This window comes from Chanos chanos, chromosome 6, assembly GCF_902362185.1.
Source record: "Chanos chanos chromosome 6, fChaCha1.1, whole genome shotgun sequence".
NCBI lineage: Eukaryota > Metazoa > Chordata > Actinopteri > Gonorynchiformes > Chanidae > Chanos > Chanos chanos.
The window spans coordinates 12,699,056-12,712,703 of NC_044500.1; the positions used below are offsets into that span (position 1 = coordinate 12,699,056).

Here is a 13,648-nt window from a genome sequence, read left to right on the forward strand (position 1 = left end):
GAAGCACAGTACGAGAGGCAGTCCATCCTTCTTCATTAAAGCGTTCCCGTGAGTGCTACGGACAAAAAAAAAAAAAAACCCCACTGCAGTGTGTATCATTTAAACCCACGGTTCAGAGCAGAACGCTAAAGGCTAATCCCTCCTTGCATTGTCACCTCTTTTTGTTTTTTTTGTTTTTTTAAATAAGACCCAGAAAACATTGTCTTTTGGAAATACAACATTTAATTTTGCCTCTTTTGTTAGGTGACTCGAATATGAGTCCTCCTCAAGAATGTAGTGTTATCTCTCTGAAACAGTTTTCCCATTTTTCAAGTTAGAGTAAACACCTCTCTCATCAGTCACTGTTAGGACCTGTTCACTTACACCTCAAAGAGAGTCGTGTCTCCTCCAGTTACTGTCTGCCACAATCCTGATCCTGCCAGATAAAATTTAGTGAGTTTGAGAGGGGAAAAAAATGATCATTCATCCATGGTGTCGGCTTCCACCTTCATGTGTGTCTTATTCATAATTCTTTATCTCCCTACATGTACTTTTTTAATTTTATTATGATATGGCCTATCAAAGCATTTGCAATATTAATAAATTATTTTAGTTGTGACCTCTGTAACTTCCCCCGTATATTAGATTTTTTTTAGTTTTAGAGATTAGCTGGAAAATAAAGACAAGGGATTATGTATGACTCTATGCAGTGCTGTGACTTTATAAAAGAGAAAATCCGACCCGATGAACCTCATCGGTGAATACATTGAAGCTCTACTGTTATCATCTATTGGCCTGACAAGCGAACCTGTAGCAATCCTTCTCATTGTGTCCTCTGAGTCAGACACAGATAGAGCAGTGACAAGTTCTTCTTCATCCATCACCTCTCTCTCTCTCTCTCTCTCTCTCTCTGTCCCTCTCTCCCTCTCTCTCTCTCTCTCTCTCTCACTCTTTCTCCCTAACTCTCTCTTTCACTTCCTCCATCTCACTCCTTCCCTATCTCACTTTCTCATACATTCCATTTTCCTCGTTCTCCTTTCCCGCTCTCATTTACTCCGTCCGTCAGTTTTTGAGGTGAGGCATGAGAATATGATTGAGTACTTGAGAAGGGGTGAATTGTTGTCTGGCAGCTCATGACAGGGGAATAATTATTCTGGATAGTGTTCCAGCACCTTCCGGGGCCCTTCAGGCCCTTTATCCCCCCCCCCCCCCCCTTCTTCGCTTCCATTCGCTGTGATGTCATTACAGTTGTCTCCGAGGCACCTTCAAAAAAAACTACAACCTTCTACTCTACCTCTTTTTTTTCTTTCTCTAGTGCCCACATTCCTCTGCATCTTTTACTCACCTGCTAAATCAAAAAGTGCAGAGTTCACCTTTTACTCATTTAGCCTTTTTTTTATTTTTTTATGGGCAACAGATAGAACAGCAGGTGTGTTCCATGTGCACGGCGCCGGAGACGTGATCCAATTTTGTCTCCGCTGTAAATTCTCTCGACAGCAACCAAATCCGTCCCTATCTCTTTAGTGCTGACACCAGGAGGAAAATCGCAACGTGGAGAGCATTGCCAGCCCACGGAGCGACTGGGATTTGTGTGAGACGCAGTCTTCTCTGAATTTACTGCTTCTGTCTGTTTTGCATAACTGCAGCCAAGCCAGACTTTAAGGCTCTGCTCTGAAGACTTGAAAAATAACATCAACAGGCCTTGAAACAAAAGGCTCTGGAAACAAGTGAATGCGTTCTCAATGTAAACATATACAATCGAAATGTTAGATACCTGAGTAATGGTCTAAAATTTAAGCACAAAAATGATTTTGAATACTGAGAGTCCAGTACAGGGAGTGTTACATGATTGCTGGCCAAGCATAAAGTATACTTTGAAGTACACACTGTGACTTAATACTGTGAAATGAACTGTTAGGACATACCACTCATTCTTGAAGTCCTAAAGAGCAATGTACACTTCAATTCCATTGAACATATCGTATGATGTGTCGAAAGTATCTGAAGTATACACGCTGAAGAAACATATTCAAGATGCCTAAAAGGCGTTGAAAACATGAATAGCAGAGTCCATAAATTGAACCAACCCTCCAGCCCTATGCTGTGTCAAAGGCATAGGCTAGCTCGAGGTTTATTTTTCCTGCTCTGTGAACCCTGACCTGACCTGCGTTCCCATTAGCCCAGATAACGTTCAAAAGGCTTGGAGAGGAACGCGAAGACTAGGCCTGAACTGCTTCTCTCTTCACCGAAGCACGCGTGACACTGCTCTGGTCAATTTCACTGATTAACATCCAGAGTGTTTCCGTTAATCAGGGCGAGGTTTCAGTTTGATGTAATCAGGTCTGAAGTGAGCTTTGATCCTCGTCATCAGTGATTATGAGCGGTCTTGTCAGGCCGACGGATGTGCTCACCGCTTAACTGTTAACACGCTACGTATTTGCATATGTGCAGATGTTGTATAATGCATTACGCTTATATGTGTGCTTTATGATGAGTGGTCATTTGAGTATGCTCACATGACCTTTTGTGAGCCTTATCGCTTGGATTACGTGAAGGTGAAGTGGTTGTAAAAGAGAGGTGTATTGTCATGTCGAGGGTTTTTCTCTTTTTCATCTTAGGGAATTTTCTCACATAATTGGTACCTCCACAGAAAAGACATGCTATTTCCTGACAGTTATTGCATTGGCCGGTACCTCAACTCTTGCTATCTGGAGTTTTTACATCTGAGGTTAAAAAAAACAAAACAAAACCGAAACAGCCTTCGTATGGAAAACAAAAAAGGAAAAAGTAACACAATGTTTTTTCAGGGTTGAAACCTCCAAGGTCATCTTCCAGTTCTTTCTCTGTCAGAGTCAGTCATCCCTTGTCAAGGCAGACAGTTTCAATTTTTTCTCTTACTGTCAGAAAACCCCCCTTTTCCCTCTAAATGTCGGTGAGGCGGATAAGCCAGGAAAGTTGTTCCCATTTTTTTGTTCTTTTATCATTTCACTGACTCTTTTTTTTATCCCTCTGTCAGTAATAGACCTGTAGTGATTCTTGGCTGATAGCTTCTTCAGCTCATAGCGAGATGATTGGCAGCTGTGTCAGGCCAGGTAGATCTGGGTTGATTGGAACACCTTTGAGCTCCAGTGAGACAGGTGAACCCTACCAATCGGCATTTACCATCCTTTCATTCTTCCTCTCAACCCTACGGCGGCAGAGAAAAAGACTGAAAAATTGTTTAAAAAAAAAAAAAAGAAAAAAAAAGACGGACTGATTGAAGGTATTTGTAGATTTGTGATGAGGGCTTCTGGCAGTTTCTTTAGCCTCTTGTTCCCAGTTGGAAAGCAAGAGATGCTAGACCTTCACATTTCCTTTAAACAAGCTTCTGAAGATATCAAAGGTGACCCTATGACACCCTAAGATGGAGGTGGAGAGCTACCCTCAATCAGTCAACGAATATCCTTTCGCTTGTAATTTGTTTTTCTGACTTTATCTGTGATAGGAACCAACCTATTGTTTTAGCTTTTATGAATGCATATCTCAATACTCAGAGAACATCAGAGTACCATGGAGCACTGACTGGTAGGGAGGAGACTAGATGATATTAGCGTCCTGTTGACAGGCTAATTGCGTGATGGAAGAGTGAATTCATAAGTGACCTGTACACATTAGGGAGGGATCCCAAAAGATCCTCTTGCCCCCCGGCATTGAGCTTTATCCCTCCTTAATCGCTGTTACGCCTCAAGGGAATTCCCATTTTCCCAGGCAAACTTGCGGAAAGACTTGCCATCTTTCCATCCAGGAATCACTGATTCACATGTCCCCAAAGAACAACACATACTCACCTTCACCCTCTCTCACAGCATCCCTCAACCTGAAGGTAGGTCTCGTAAAAAGGGCTTCGTCGTCGCATAATCGCTGTGCCGTGACGGTGGGGATTTGGGGAATGAACGGGTGGGGGGGGGTGTCAAAACCCCACTGTCTCCATTTCGGAGAAGACCCAATTTTCGCGCCTTTCAGTATCACAGAGAGACTACCAGCATGGGGCCTTTGAAGTGTTGCACTTTCATTATAAAGATATAGTCCTTTGTGTTCACGTTATTTATTTATTTATTTATTTATTTATTTATTTATTTATTTATCTATCTATCCATGTATCCAGCCTCAAAAAAAATCATTCACTGACCTGAAAAATGAACTTATGCAGATTATGCAAACTGTAATTTATTTTTGGTGGGCGGAAAGGAAAGGTGTTTATACCTGATTTAAAGGATGAAATACGAGCATGGTGTGCAATAAAATACTTAAGAAGATGTGATTAAATTTTAGAACAGTCAAATACAACAGGTTATCTTTGCATAAAAAAAAGGCTAAATATCACTTGAGTGTTAAAACAGGTCGCTCGAGTTTAAATGTTAAAACACATTCTGACCCACAAAAGTGTCCCTGAGGTGGCTCCCTCTCTGATGCTTTCCACTGTGCTTACCGCGCGCAAGGTCAGCGAGTGCAGCAGGCAGAGCTTTTTTCTGACGTATTCATCCACTGCACAAACTCCCTGCACGGTCGCACTTGAGACAAGCGCCGAAAGAACGAGCTGAGGTACCGGTGAAGACAAGACAGTCTCAGTGATTCTGCTCAAGAGAGGAGCTAAACTGTGTCTCCGGTCAGTGTGGGAGGGGAGAGAGAGAGAGAGAGAGAGAGAGAGAGAGAGAGAGAGAGAGAGAGAGAGAGAGAGAGAGAGAGACGCACAGGCAGCGTTTACTTCGGTCAGCTATTGGAGGGGAGACCTAAAGCTGGACCTGGGCGAAGGAAAGACGAAGTATTTTGAACTCGTCTATTTTTGAACGGTGCCTCTGGGTAGCTTGAGGGCTGGGTTCCACCGCTCATACAAACCAAGCAATGAATGACACGGCGGACACGCATTACTGTCGACCGGCTCTCTGTCATATCGTCGGGTAGCAATCTGTGAAGAAGGTTTTAATAATTCCTAAAGTTCAGCTGTTCCTCTGCTATTTTCGTACGCCACCTTAGCTGGTCATCGAGTTGAAAAATGTCTTGAGACGGAAATACTTGGCAAAGAAGATGACTGTAAGTATATACCGGTGTTCCCGTTTGTTTGTCTTACTGTTTGACAACTGAATATTTCCAGAAACATGTCTTACTGTTTGCTCTGGTTGTTTTTTGAGTGGTGTTATTTTCCCGTGACTGCGTGTGAGTGCTTTGATTTCACGCAGTTCCTGTTCATGATTAAATCTCATTGCCTTAAAATTATTATTCGAGACTGCTCACACGTATTAATTCGACAATGTGGAACATTTTAACCTTTTCGGTCTCTGTTGTCATTAGCGCTGTGGTCGTTTATGGGTGGGTTTTGTGCACTGTATTGTCACTGCTCTTCTGTTGCCGGGTGGATATCGGGTTTCTCCTATTACTTTTTTTGGAACATTACATCATTTGAGTCCGAGTGACTTTGCAATATACAAGCGGGCTTTTCAAAAGAGCCTCGCCCATTTCATCACTGGTTTGCTTCATTCATTCAGCGTGACTTAACTATTTATCACAGTAACTTCCAGTAACGTAGTGGTGATGATGAAGCGCTGCAAGAAGATAATTGGGAGAAGCCTGCTATTACGTCTTCACTGCATGCCCCTGTAGCCTGTAGCCTACCGTACCAATTTATTATTATAGGAGACTATTTATTTGTATACTCAGAATGTTATTGATTTCATTTCGTTTAACTTGCTTGCACAATACACAGATGAGACAACAAAACGATGTAAACTTTGTGTGTGTGTGTGTGTGTGTGTGTGTGTGTGTCTGTCTGTCTGTCTGTGTGGGTGTGTGTGTGTGGGTGTGTGTGTGTGGGTGTGCGTGCGTGTGTGCGTGCGTGCGCGTGTGCGTCTGTGCGTCTGCGTGTGTGTCGGCTACGGGGTTAATCCGAGAAGATAAACCAAAGCGGGTCCCACTACATTCCCGCCCAGTTTACGCATATTTCCCCTTCTCTCACGAACCACTTTAAATGATTACATACATAATACCGAACAAAATGGACCAACGCAGAGAACAGAATTAATGTGTCCATGCTTCAGCCTCATTTAAATACCCGGCATTGCGTGGTGTGAGCTTCCAGGTCTCGAAAAATCACGCGGTTGCCCTTTTAAGGAGCAAAGCAAGTGGAGATTTAAAACGGATTCCCACGGCTTTCTTCAGTCATCAACCTCCTTGTCTTCTCGCACATTCGAATTTATGTGCGAAATCACAAAGTAATTTTAGAAATGGCCTTGCACTGCAGATTATAATGCAATGGATAGCAGATTTTCATATAAAGTTCATGGAGATTCATTCATTCATGGAGATATAGGAGCGTCGAGTCAATGAATACTTCGGTAAAGTGAAACATTATGACAAATGCTCGGTGTGTGTGTGTCTTCGTGTCGGCATCGTTTTAGAAAGTGCTGAAATATTTCGTATGTTTATCACAGATTCAGACGATCTTGTAGTCCTAGCTGAAATCGTGCCCTCGCCACGGTTTCTATCCATACGTTTATTGTTTTTTTCTGGGCCGTTTTAAATGGACGTATTTGGCGTCATCTGATCGTTCTGGGCATTCTGAATATCAGGCTTATGCTGAGAACATTGGAAATAACGCCAGTTTTACTAAATATTGCCATCTTGCGAGAATACCTATTTGTGAATTTAGCAACTGGTCTGTTCTGAACACTAGAGCTTAGAAGGGTTTTTGAACCCTTCCGACTAAAGGTTTAAGATGAAGAAAACAACAGTACACGTAATTTGTTACACACTATTTATTTATTTATTTATCTTGACAATAACACAATGTTCTTTTAAACCAGTGTATTCTATGTTGACAGTCTTTTTCTGAATCGTACCGTGTGCAGCATCCGTACGTGTCGGACCAGGGATTCGTGATTGCTATCAGGACGAAAACAACGAATTAGTCGCTTGAATTTATTTTCCTTTTGTTTAGTTTGTTCTTCAAAGAGTCGAAAACAAACCCTCTGCTTTAAATGTTGATCTGGGATGTGTTTCTTCGAGTACCATGCTTTCTCTAGCTGTACCTTTAATCCAGACTGCTCCACTCTCAGTGGTTCAATTCCTGACATAGAATGCTATTACAAGTACTATCACCATTCACAGACTTGTCAAACACATCGCCTTGTCTCTAGGAATTCGGGGTCGGAATACAGCACGCATATAGAAGTGTGCTAGCTAAACTATTGCTTGATCATGTGAATGTACCCCTTAACAAGAAACAAGAAGCCTGTAGTAAAGGAGACCTGCTCGTGTGAGCTGCTACATAACTTTGCGAAGTGATTTGAAAGTATGCTGATTGGCTGGTAAAAAAAAAAAGAAAGAAAAAAACTCTGAAAAGGGCGTAGGTCAAAGTCACAGGCCTGTAAACACAACAGACGTTTCCATTAACCTAGTAATCAATCAAGCAACCATTGCTTTCATACTGGACAACACAAACAGCGTGTTTAGGGCAAGGAGTTGGTGTCAGCTACCATTTTTGTGTGCAAGCTTATTCTGTCTCCTGCACCTTTTTCTATGCATGCTCCCATTATATTTATGTGTATGTGTAAATGTATATGGCCTAAATATGATAACCACCTTAACAAGTATTTGTCCACATTACTCAAGGCCAGTATTACACTGTATTTACTAATGTAATTGCATTGGGTGTATGTTGTTGGTATGATTGGCATCTCTCCTGTAATTTAACGTTTTTGGACTGAGGTAAGGTTTTTTAAGGTTATGCTTATTAAGATTCCTATAGTTTCCTTTAGTGTAGTTTTATCTACATACTAAAAGTGTCTCAGTGTCTGTCTCCAAAAAACATAGAGGTTTTTATTATGTACTTAGGGATTGTTTCACACCCATTAAGCAGATGGCAAGGAACAGGGTTCAGCATTCTGATTTAGGGAGAAAGACAAAATTCAAAATCCCCCCCAAAAAATATGGCTGCAAATTCATTTTGAAGCGACACAGTCTGCATGGATTCTGCTCATTTGGTTCTTTGGGTCTTTGGACTGTATATCTGTAGGATGTGTCAAGAGAGAAAAGACCATGGGAGAAAGAGAGAACTGTGTGGTAGAAAGCTTGGTGCTGTGCCAATAAAACTTGTACAGGAAGTCACTCTGTGGCAGGAAGTGTTATTGTGGTTTTTTGTCTGACACCACAGAATTGTGGTGACTAATGTCAGAGCGTACACACTTCCCTAACTCAGACCGTCCCTCTCACAATTTCCCTCTTTTTTTTTGTCCCCCTCTCCTCTGTCGTAATGTGTATCGACTCAATTTAAGCTCCTTATTGCTTTTTTTTTTTCCTCTGACCTTCTCTCACACATCTTGTGGCCTGAGTACAGTGACATTTCTGTTTTTGCATTGTTATGAACTGAATAATGACATTTCCTCTGTCTCTCGCTCTCTCTCTCTCTCTCTCTCTCTCTCTCTCTCTACCTTTCTCTCTCTCTCTCTCCCAGGATTACCGGGAGGATGGCATGGACTTGGGGAGTGATGCTTCCAGTCGCTCGAGCTCGGAGTCCAACTCCAACAAGGTGACTCCATGCTCCGAGTACAAGTCCTCCCCCAGCCTGGAGCTGGCTACCTTAGAGGACTATGAGGAAGATGAAGACTACCAGCATTATAAGAAAAGGGTTATCGAGGAATGGGAGAGCGAGTACGGGGGCGATTTCACCGACAACCGGGAACCCGCCGAGGAGGGCGACGCGGGAGGAAACTTCCGGAAGGCCGTAAACAGCCGAAGCCTGGCGGAGGAGTTTCAGGATGTTAAGATCCCTCCTCCTCCGCTCACGGATCATTCCGCCACGCTGGCGGCGGCCGTGCCGGAGGAACTGAAGCAGAACGGCAACCTCATCATGCCAAGCACCCACCACCTCCCGTCCCCCACCACGGGCGGAGGAAAGACCCTGCCCAAGCCCAGCCAGCGGACCTCGGGCACAGGTGGCGGGGGAGGGGGTCTGGGTGGAGGCGGCGGATGCGGCGGGACAGGGGGGCTTGGGTTCTATCGCATGGGCGAGTACAGGGACGATTATGTAGAGGAGAGCCAGCTGCCTACCATGGACTGGGCTGCACTGGAGAGGCACCTGGCAGGCCTGCAATTCAGAGAGCAGGAGAACCACAACCAGAACCAGGGCCTGGGTAGAACCAACTCCACTAATGTAAGTACCACTCAGTCGTCTACTACTGATGGAGCTCTCTGCAAATCATAATGTATCACACATAAGACATACAAAAGAAACTATTCATCTTTTTTATCATAGCTCAGTGGTGATCAGGTTTACACCTTATAAATAATAACAACTGAACACAGCTCCCAAACATAGCCTTTGCTAACGTCTTATGTCGTCATCTCATATGACAAGATCATAAGTCAGTTATTCCTTTCCTGTAAGGAGGCTGATATTGACCTATAACACAGCTGTTTACGTCCCTCAGATATGCGGTGGCTGGTAGAAACAAAATCCGACAGGGCCTGTTTGATTCCAGGCCCTGAGCCGTCCGTCATTGACAGAAGCTGTGTGAAGCAATAGTCAGTGCTTTCATTAATCACTGAAGTCTCAGGGTGACATGTTTCTCTTATGACAGTAAACATATGTCTTCATATTTTGAGCATTCTTATGCAGTGCACTTAAGAGTTTCTGGGAAGCTTTCGATGTCCACTCTATGAAACACTCACTTCTCATGCCTGAAAATAACCATGCTAGAATGCGAAAATAGTGAACACGCAAGCGTGTGAATGCGTGTGTTCGCACGGATGGCGTGTGCTCGGGCCAGGAAGACATCTGGCCGTGCACTTGGTCTCATTTATTGCATCACTGTGAAATAATAGGACATGCTGGAGAGACTGGAATATTTTAAATGAGAGGAAAGCATTTCTTTGCAAACTGCGAGATTAACAGCTGTAATGTAGCAGCAAGCTATTCGCCAGCTTCATGGCCAGCTGTTGCCGTGATGCCGTCGGAGAGAAAATGTTGTTATGAAATACAATAGCTGATGCTTTCCTCAGGTTATTTTTAGAGAAACTGACAGCTGTTTGAGAAACTTGACAGCTGTTATCCGTCAAAACTGTTGGATTATGCTGGAGAATATTGTTATTACAGTATTAATACTACTGTAAACGCTGCACGTAAGATATTAGTTATTAATTTGTCATTTGGAGTGTGCCTTAATAAGAAAAATTGAGGTAAAAGTGCCCTGTGTGCTCGTTTTCTGTAGTTTTACTGTTTAAATCCCTTGTCATTTTTCTTCATTGCTGTGTTAACCCAGCAGAGGGCGCTATTGCAGTGTTTACTAACAAGAGGCTTTTGACTGTAACCAGTTGTGTCAGGTTTTATACCCTTATCAGATAACATTGGGGGAACTTTCAGTGGATATTACAGTGGACAGTCGTGAAGATAGAACCGTCTCACCGCGTGATACAAACTGGATGTCTGCTGTTTGTTAGCGGAGCTCCTCTGTGCGTGTTTTTGTCTTGTGAATCCGATGTGCCCCAGGGCCCGCATACTCCCAGTGTTGGTGACCAAGGCCAAATTCTCTGTACATTTTAGATCTCTCTCTTCTCCAACACACCTGATTCAGCCCAGCAGCCAGTCGTCAGAGCCTCGTTTAGCTGAAGCAGGTGTGTTACAGCAGAGAACAGTCTAGAATGTGTAGAATTATGGGCCTCTAGGACCAGAGAACAGTCTAGAATGTGTAGAACTATAGGTCTCCAGGACCAGGATTTTCAAAAAAAAACATTGCCCTGTGGTACAGGGCAAATTTTACTTTTAAAGATTCATAAAAGAAGCTGTTTCCTTTGACAGGATCATTTATCATACAATATATTTTTATATTTTAAAACATCTGTCTGTGTAGTGTATGCTAGTCTTTCACTGTAAGATGAGATGTCAGATAATCAGCCTTTTTTTATTATTATTATTACAGCTTGCATGAGGTTTCTGTAAGAGTCTCCTGTTGCAAAGAGAGAGAGCCTACACAGAAAGAGGAAGGAAATAATAAAAGGAAAGGATAGCATGCTCACATTCAATTATGTATAGTGGATGTTTGGCATTGTTGATGGTAATGGGTTTACAGCTGAGCTTGCAGTCAGACATTCTGAATGCAGCACTTTTTGTTATGCTAGTAAAGCTCAAGGAAAGGAGCAGAGCTGAATACAATCAGAACTGAATTGCACTCAGAGGGTGACAGGCGACTGTGCCTGCCTTCCGCATGCAAACGCTCTTCTCCTCTCTGTCTCTCTCTCTCTCTACGCGTGGACAGTGGCCTCTGCTTTGGCCTTTTGTGTCTGTCTGTATGTGTGTGTGTGTGTGTGTGTGTGTGTGGAGCAGTCTGTTATCTGCCTGAGAGAACGTGAGGAATGCATGGGGAGGAGGAGGAGGAGGAGGAGGAGACGAGGGGGAGAGAAGGAGTGCACAGGATGGTGTCTTTCAGGCCGTCTGTAAAAACCACACATTTGTTGACGCACGCTTAATCAGTTTGAGGTTTGGTGTTGGTTTCCCTCCTGCAGCTAAGCTGGAGGTACACTCATCTTATCATCAGAACAGTTGAAGTTAGAGACTTCTCAAAGCTTTTCTATGGCAGCGGTGACACGACTAGACACGGTGTGTCAAGTCCTTCAGCGATTTAATGGCTTTTGTTGGTTCATTTATACTGTCACAGTTATGCAGTTTTCACATTGACTTATGGTGCGTTTCACATATCCATAGAGGGAAATGGTGATGTCATCAAGGGAGGTAGTACGTCCTGTACATTTTCTTTTCGTGAAAAGAACAGCCAGTACTTTGATGTTAAAGATGTAAGCGAATTTGTCTAGTGAGGCAGAAACCCCCCCCCCCCACATCTTTGTCATGTATATTTTAAAACAGCCTGCACTCTCATTTAGCCCTGCGACTCTCATGGAGAGTAGAGCTCTTCCGCTCTCCACCAAAAGCAGACAGTTCGCTTTGATCGTAATATGCCCAGGTGTTGAGTGTTGCATTGGGGAGAGCTGGGGCGAGATTATTTTTAATATGAGGTGTAATTTAATCTAAGGCAAGTCAAGGTTCTCAAAAAATCCTTTCATATGGGTTCCCCCCCCCCCCCCCCCCCCCCATCTCCTCACCCAAAGTCTCAAAGCACAAGATTCACCCAAGGGCTTCGATAAACTTTATATCTGGTCTGTTTTTAAGGCGGTCTGGGGAGAAAAAAAAAAAGCATGGCGTGATATTGAGCATTTTCTAATTCTGTCTCTTCAGAGAGATTTCTGAGTGAACTAGTTTAGCTCTAGATGCTACTGTCTTATGTCATTTCCTTTAGTATAAACACAGAGGACTTAAGCTATCAGCATTAAAATCACTCAGCGTAGAAAAGCACACAAATTAGTCCTGAAGACCTCTTTAGCAAGCGTTAGCGTGCGGCTGCACCATATTCTGTGGAGACATTATCTCCTCTCTGATGCCGCATCGGAAATCCTGTCATTCGGAGCAGCACGGCGTCTCCCAGGGGCTGCTTGGATATCTTATCTGAAAGCCGTTGGTTGAAGTGAAGGTGACAGGGCCCTGGTCGCTGACGTCCCTGGCTTAGACTCAGGGCCGAATGGGAAACTCAGAGCCAGGCTGGCCTCATTAAGGGGAGCTGTCTGAGGCTGGTGCTAATCAAGCCCCCCCCCCCCCCCCCTTTCCCCCCGCAGGGACGTAGAGAGCAGAGAGAAGCGGAGCTGAGAGCTTCAGCTAAAACACTGATAAATATTTCAGTGTTCTCTGCTCAGACGAAAGCCACCAGCCTTGGCCCTCTGAGGGGCCTAAAGACCAGCATCTCAGCCATGGTCTGTCAGCGGAGTGGAATACAGATGGATATGAGGTAGAAACATATGAGCAATTACAGAGTCATAGAGAGAGACAGAACAAGCAGAGAGATAATGAGAGAGTGAGAGAGAGAGAGAGAGAGAGAGAGAGAGAGAGAGAGAAATTAGTGCAGACTTTTCATGATGAAGCAGGCGTACATTGTGATATTGGGTTTCGGTAAACACAGGCACTAATTACAGTAGTGTCCCTAATGTTTTTGCTCAGAGACCAGCACAAACAAACTCACAACAAAAGCACACACGCACACACACACACACACACACACAACACTTGGCTGGCTCAAGCTGTCTCGTCCAGGGGAGAAGTATTGATGCTCTGGGCAGATCAATAGAGCTCCATCAGGGTACCGCAGCCAAAGAGAGCATGCCCGGTCTGGGTTGTCACTGCTGACCTCTGCTCGGAGAGAGAGAGAGAGAGAGAGTCTTGCTTTATCGACCTCATCATAGGGCTGAACGAGCGTGAAACATCTCCCTGGCTTCTGGAAGGTTCTCATCAGGGTTACCAGCAGGATAGGTCATTTGTGTTTGTGTCTGTCGTTTCATGTGGTGCAAAGACCTACTCAAAAAAGCAGAAGTCAGTGATTTGATTTTTCGAAAGAAGAACATACAGTAAGAGGTCTGTGATTAGTAAACTGAAGTTTGAGGCCTTTCTTGGTAACTGATGAAGTATCCAGAAATAGATATTAAAACGTGTATGCCTTTGTACTGTTTAAGTAAAGCACTTCTATATGAAGATGATCATATTTACACTCTTACAGAATGAAGTTCCTTAGTGGCTGGTGAAGTGTTTTTTTTATAGTCT

At 43.6% G+C, this 13,648-nt stretch overlaps 1 protein-coding gene across 2 annotated transcripts in view; it reads left to right on the top strand.

The window, feature by feature from the left end:
• schip1 (schwannomin interacting protein 1) overlaps positions 1 to 13,648 on the top strand; it is a 136,603-nt gene that overhangs the window by 86,246 nt on the left and 36,709 nt on the right. The window contains exons 1-2 of one of the 2 annotated variants that reach the window (XM_030777599.1): positions 5,037 to 5,049; positions 8,465 to 9,163. In XM_030777599.1, the coding sequence (XP_030633459.1) occupies positions 5,044 to 5,049; positions 8,465 to 9,163 (705 nt within the window). In that variant the 5' untranslated portion in view covers positions 5,037 to 5,043. Of the gene's footprint in view, positions 1 to 5,036; positions 5,050 to 8,464; positions 9,164 to 13,648 lie in introns of those variants that run through there. The other variant, XM_030777600.1, reaches the window with a different exon arrangement.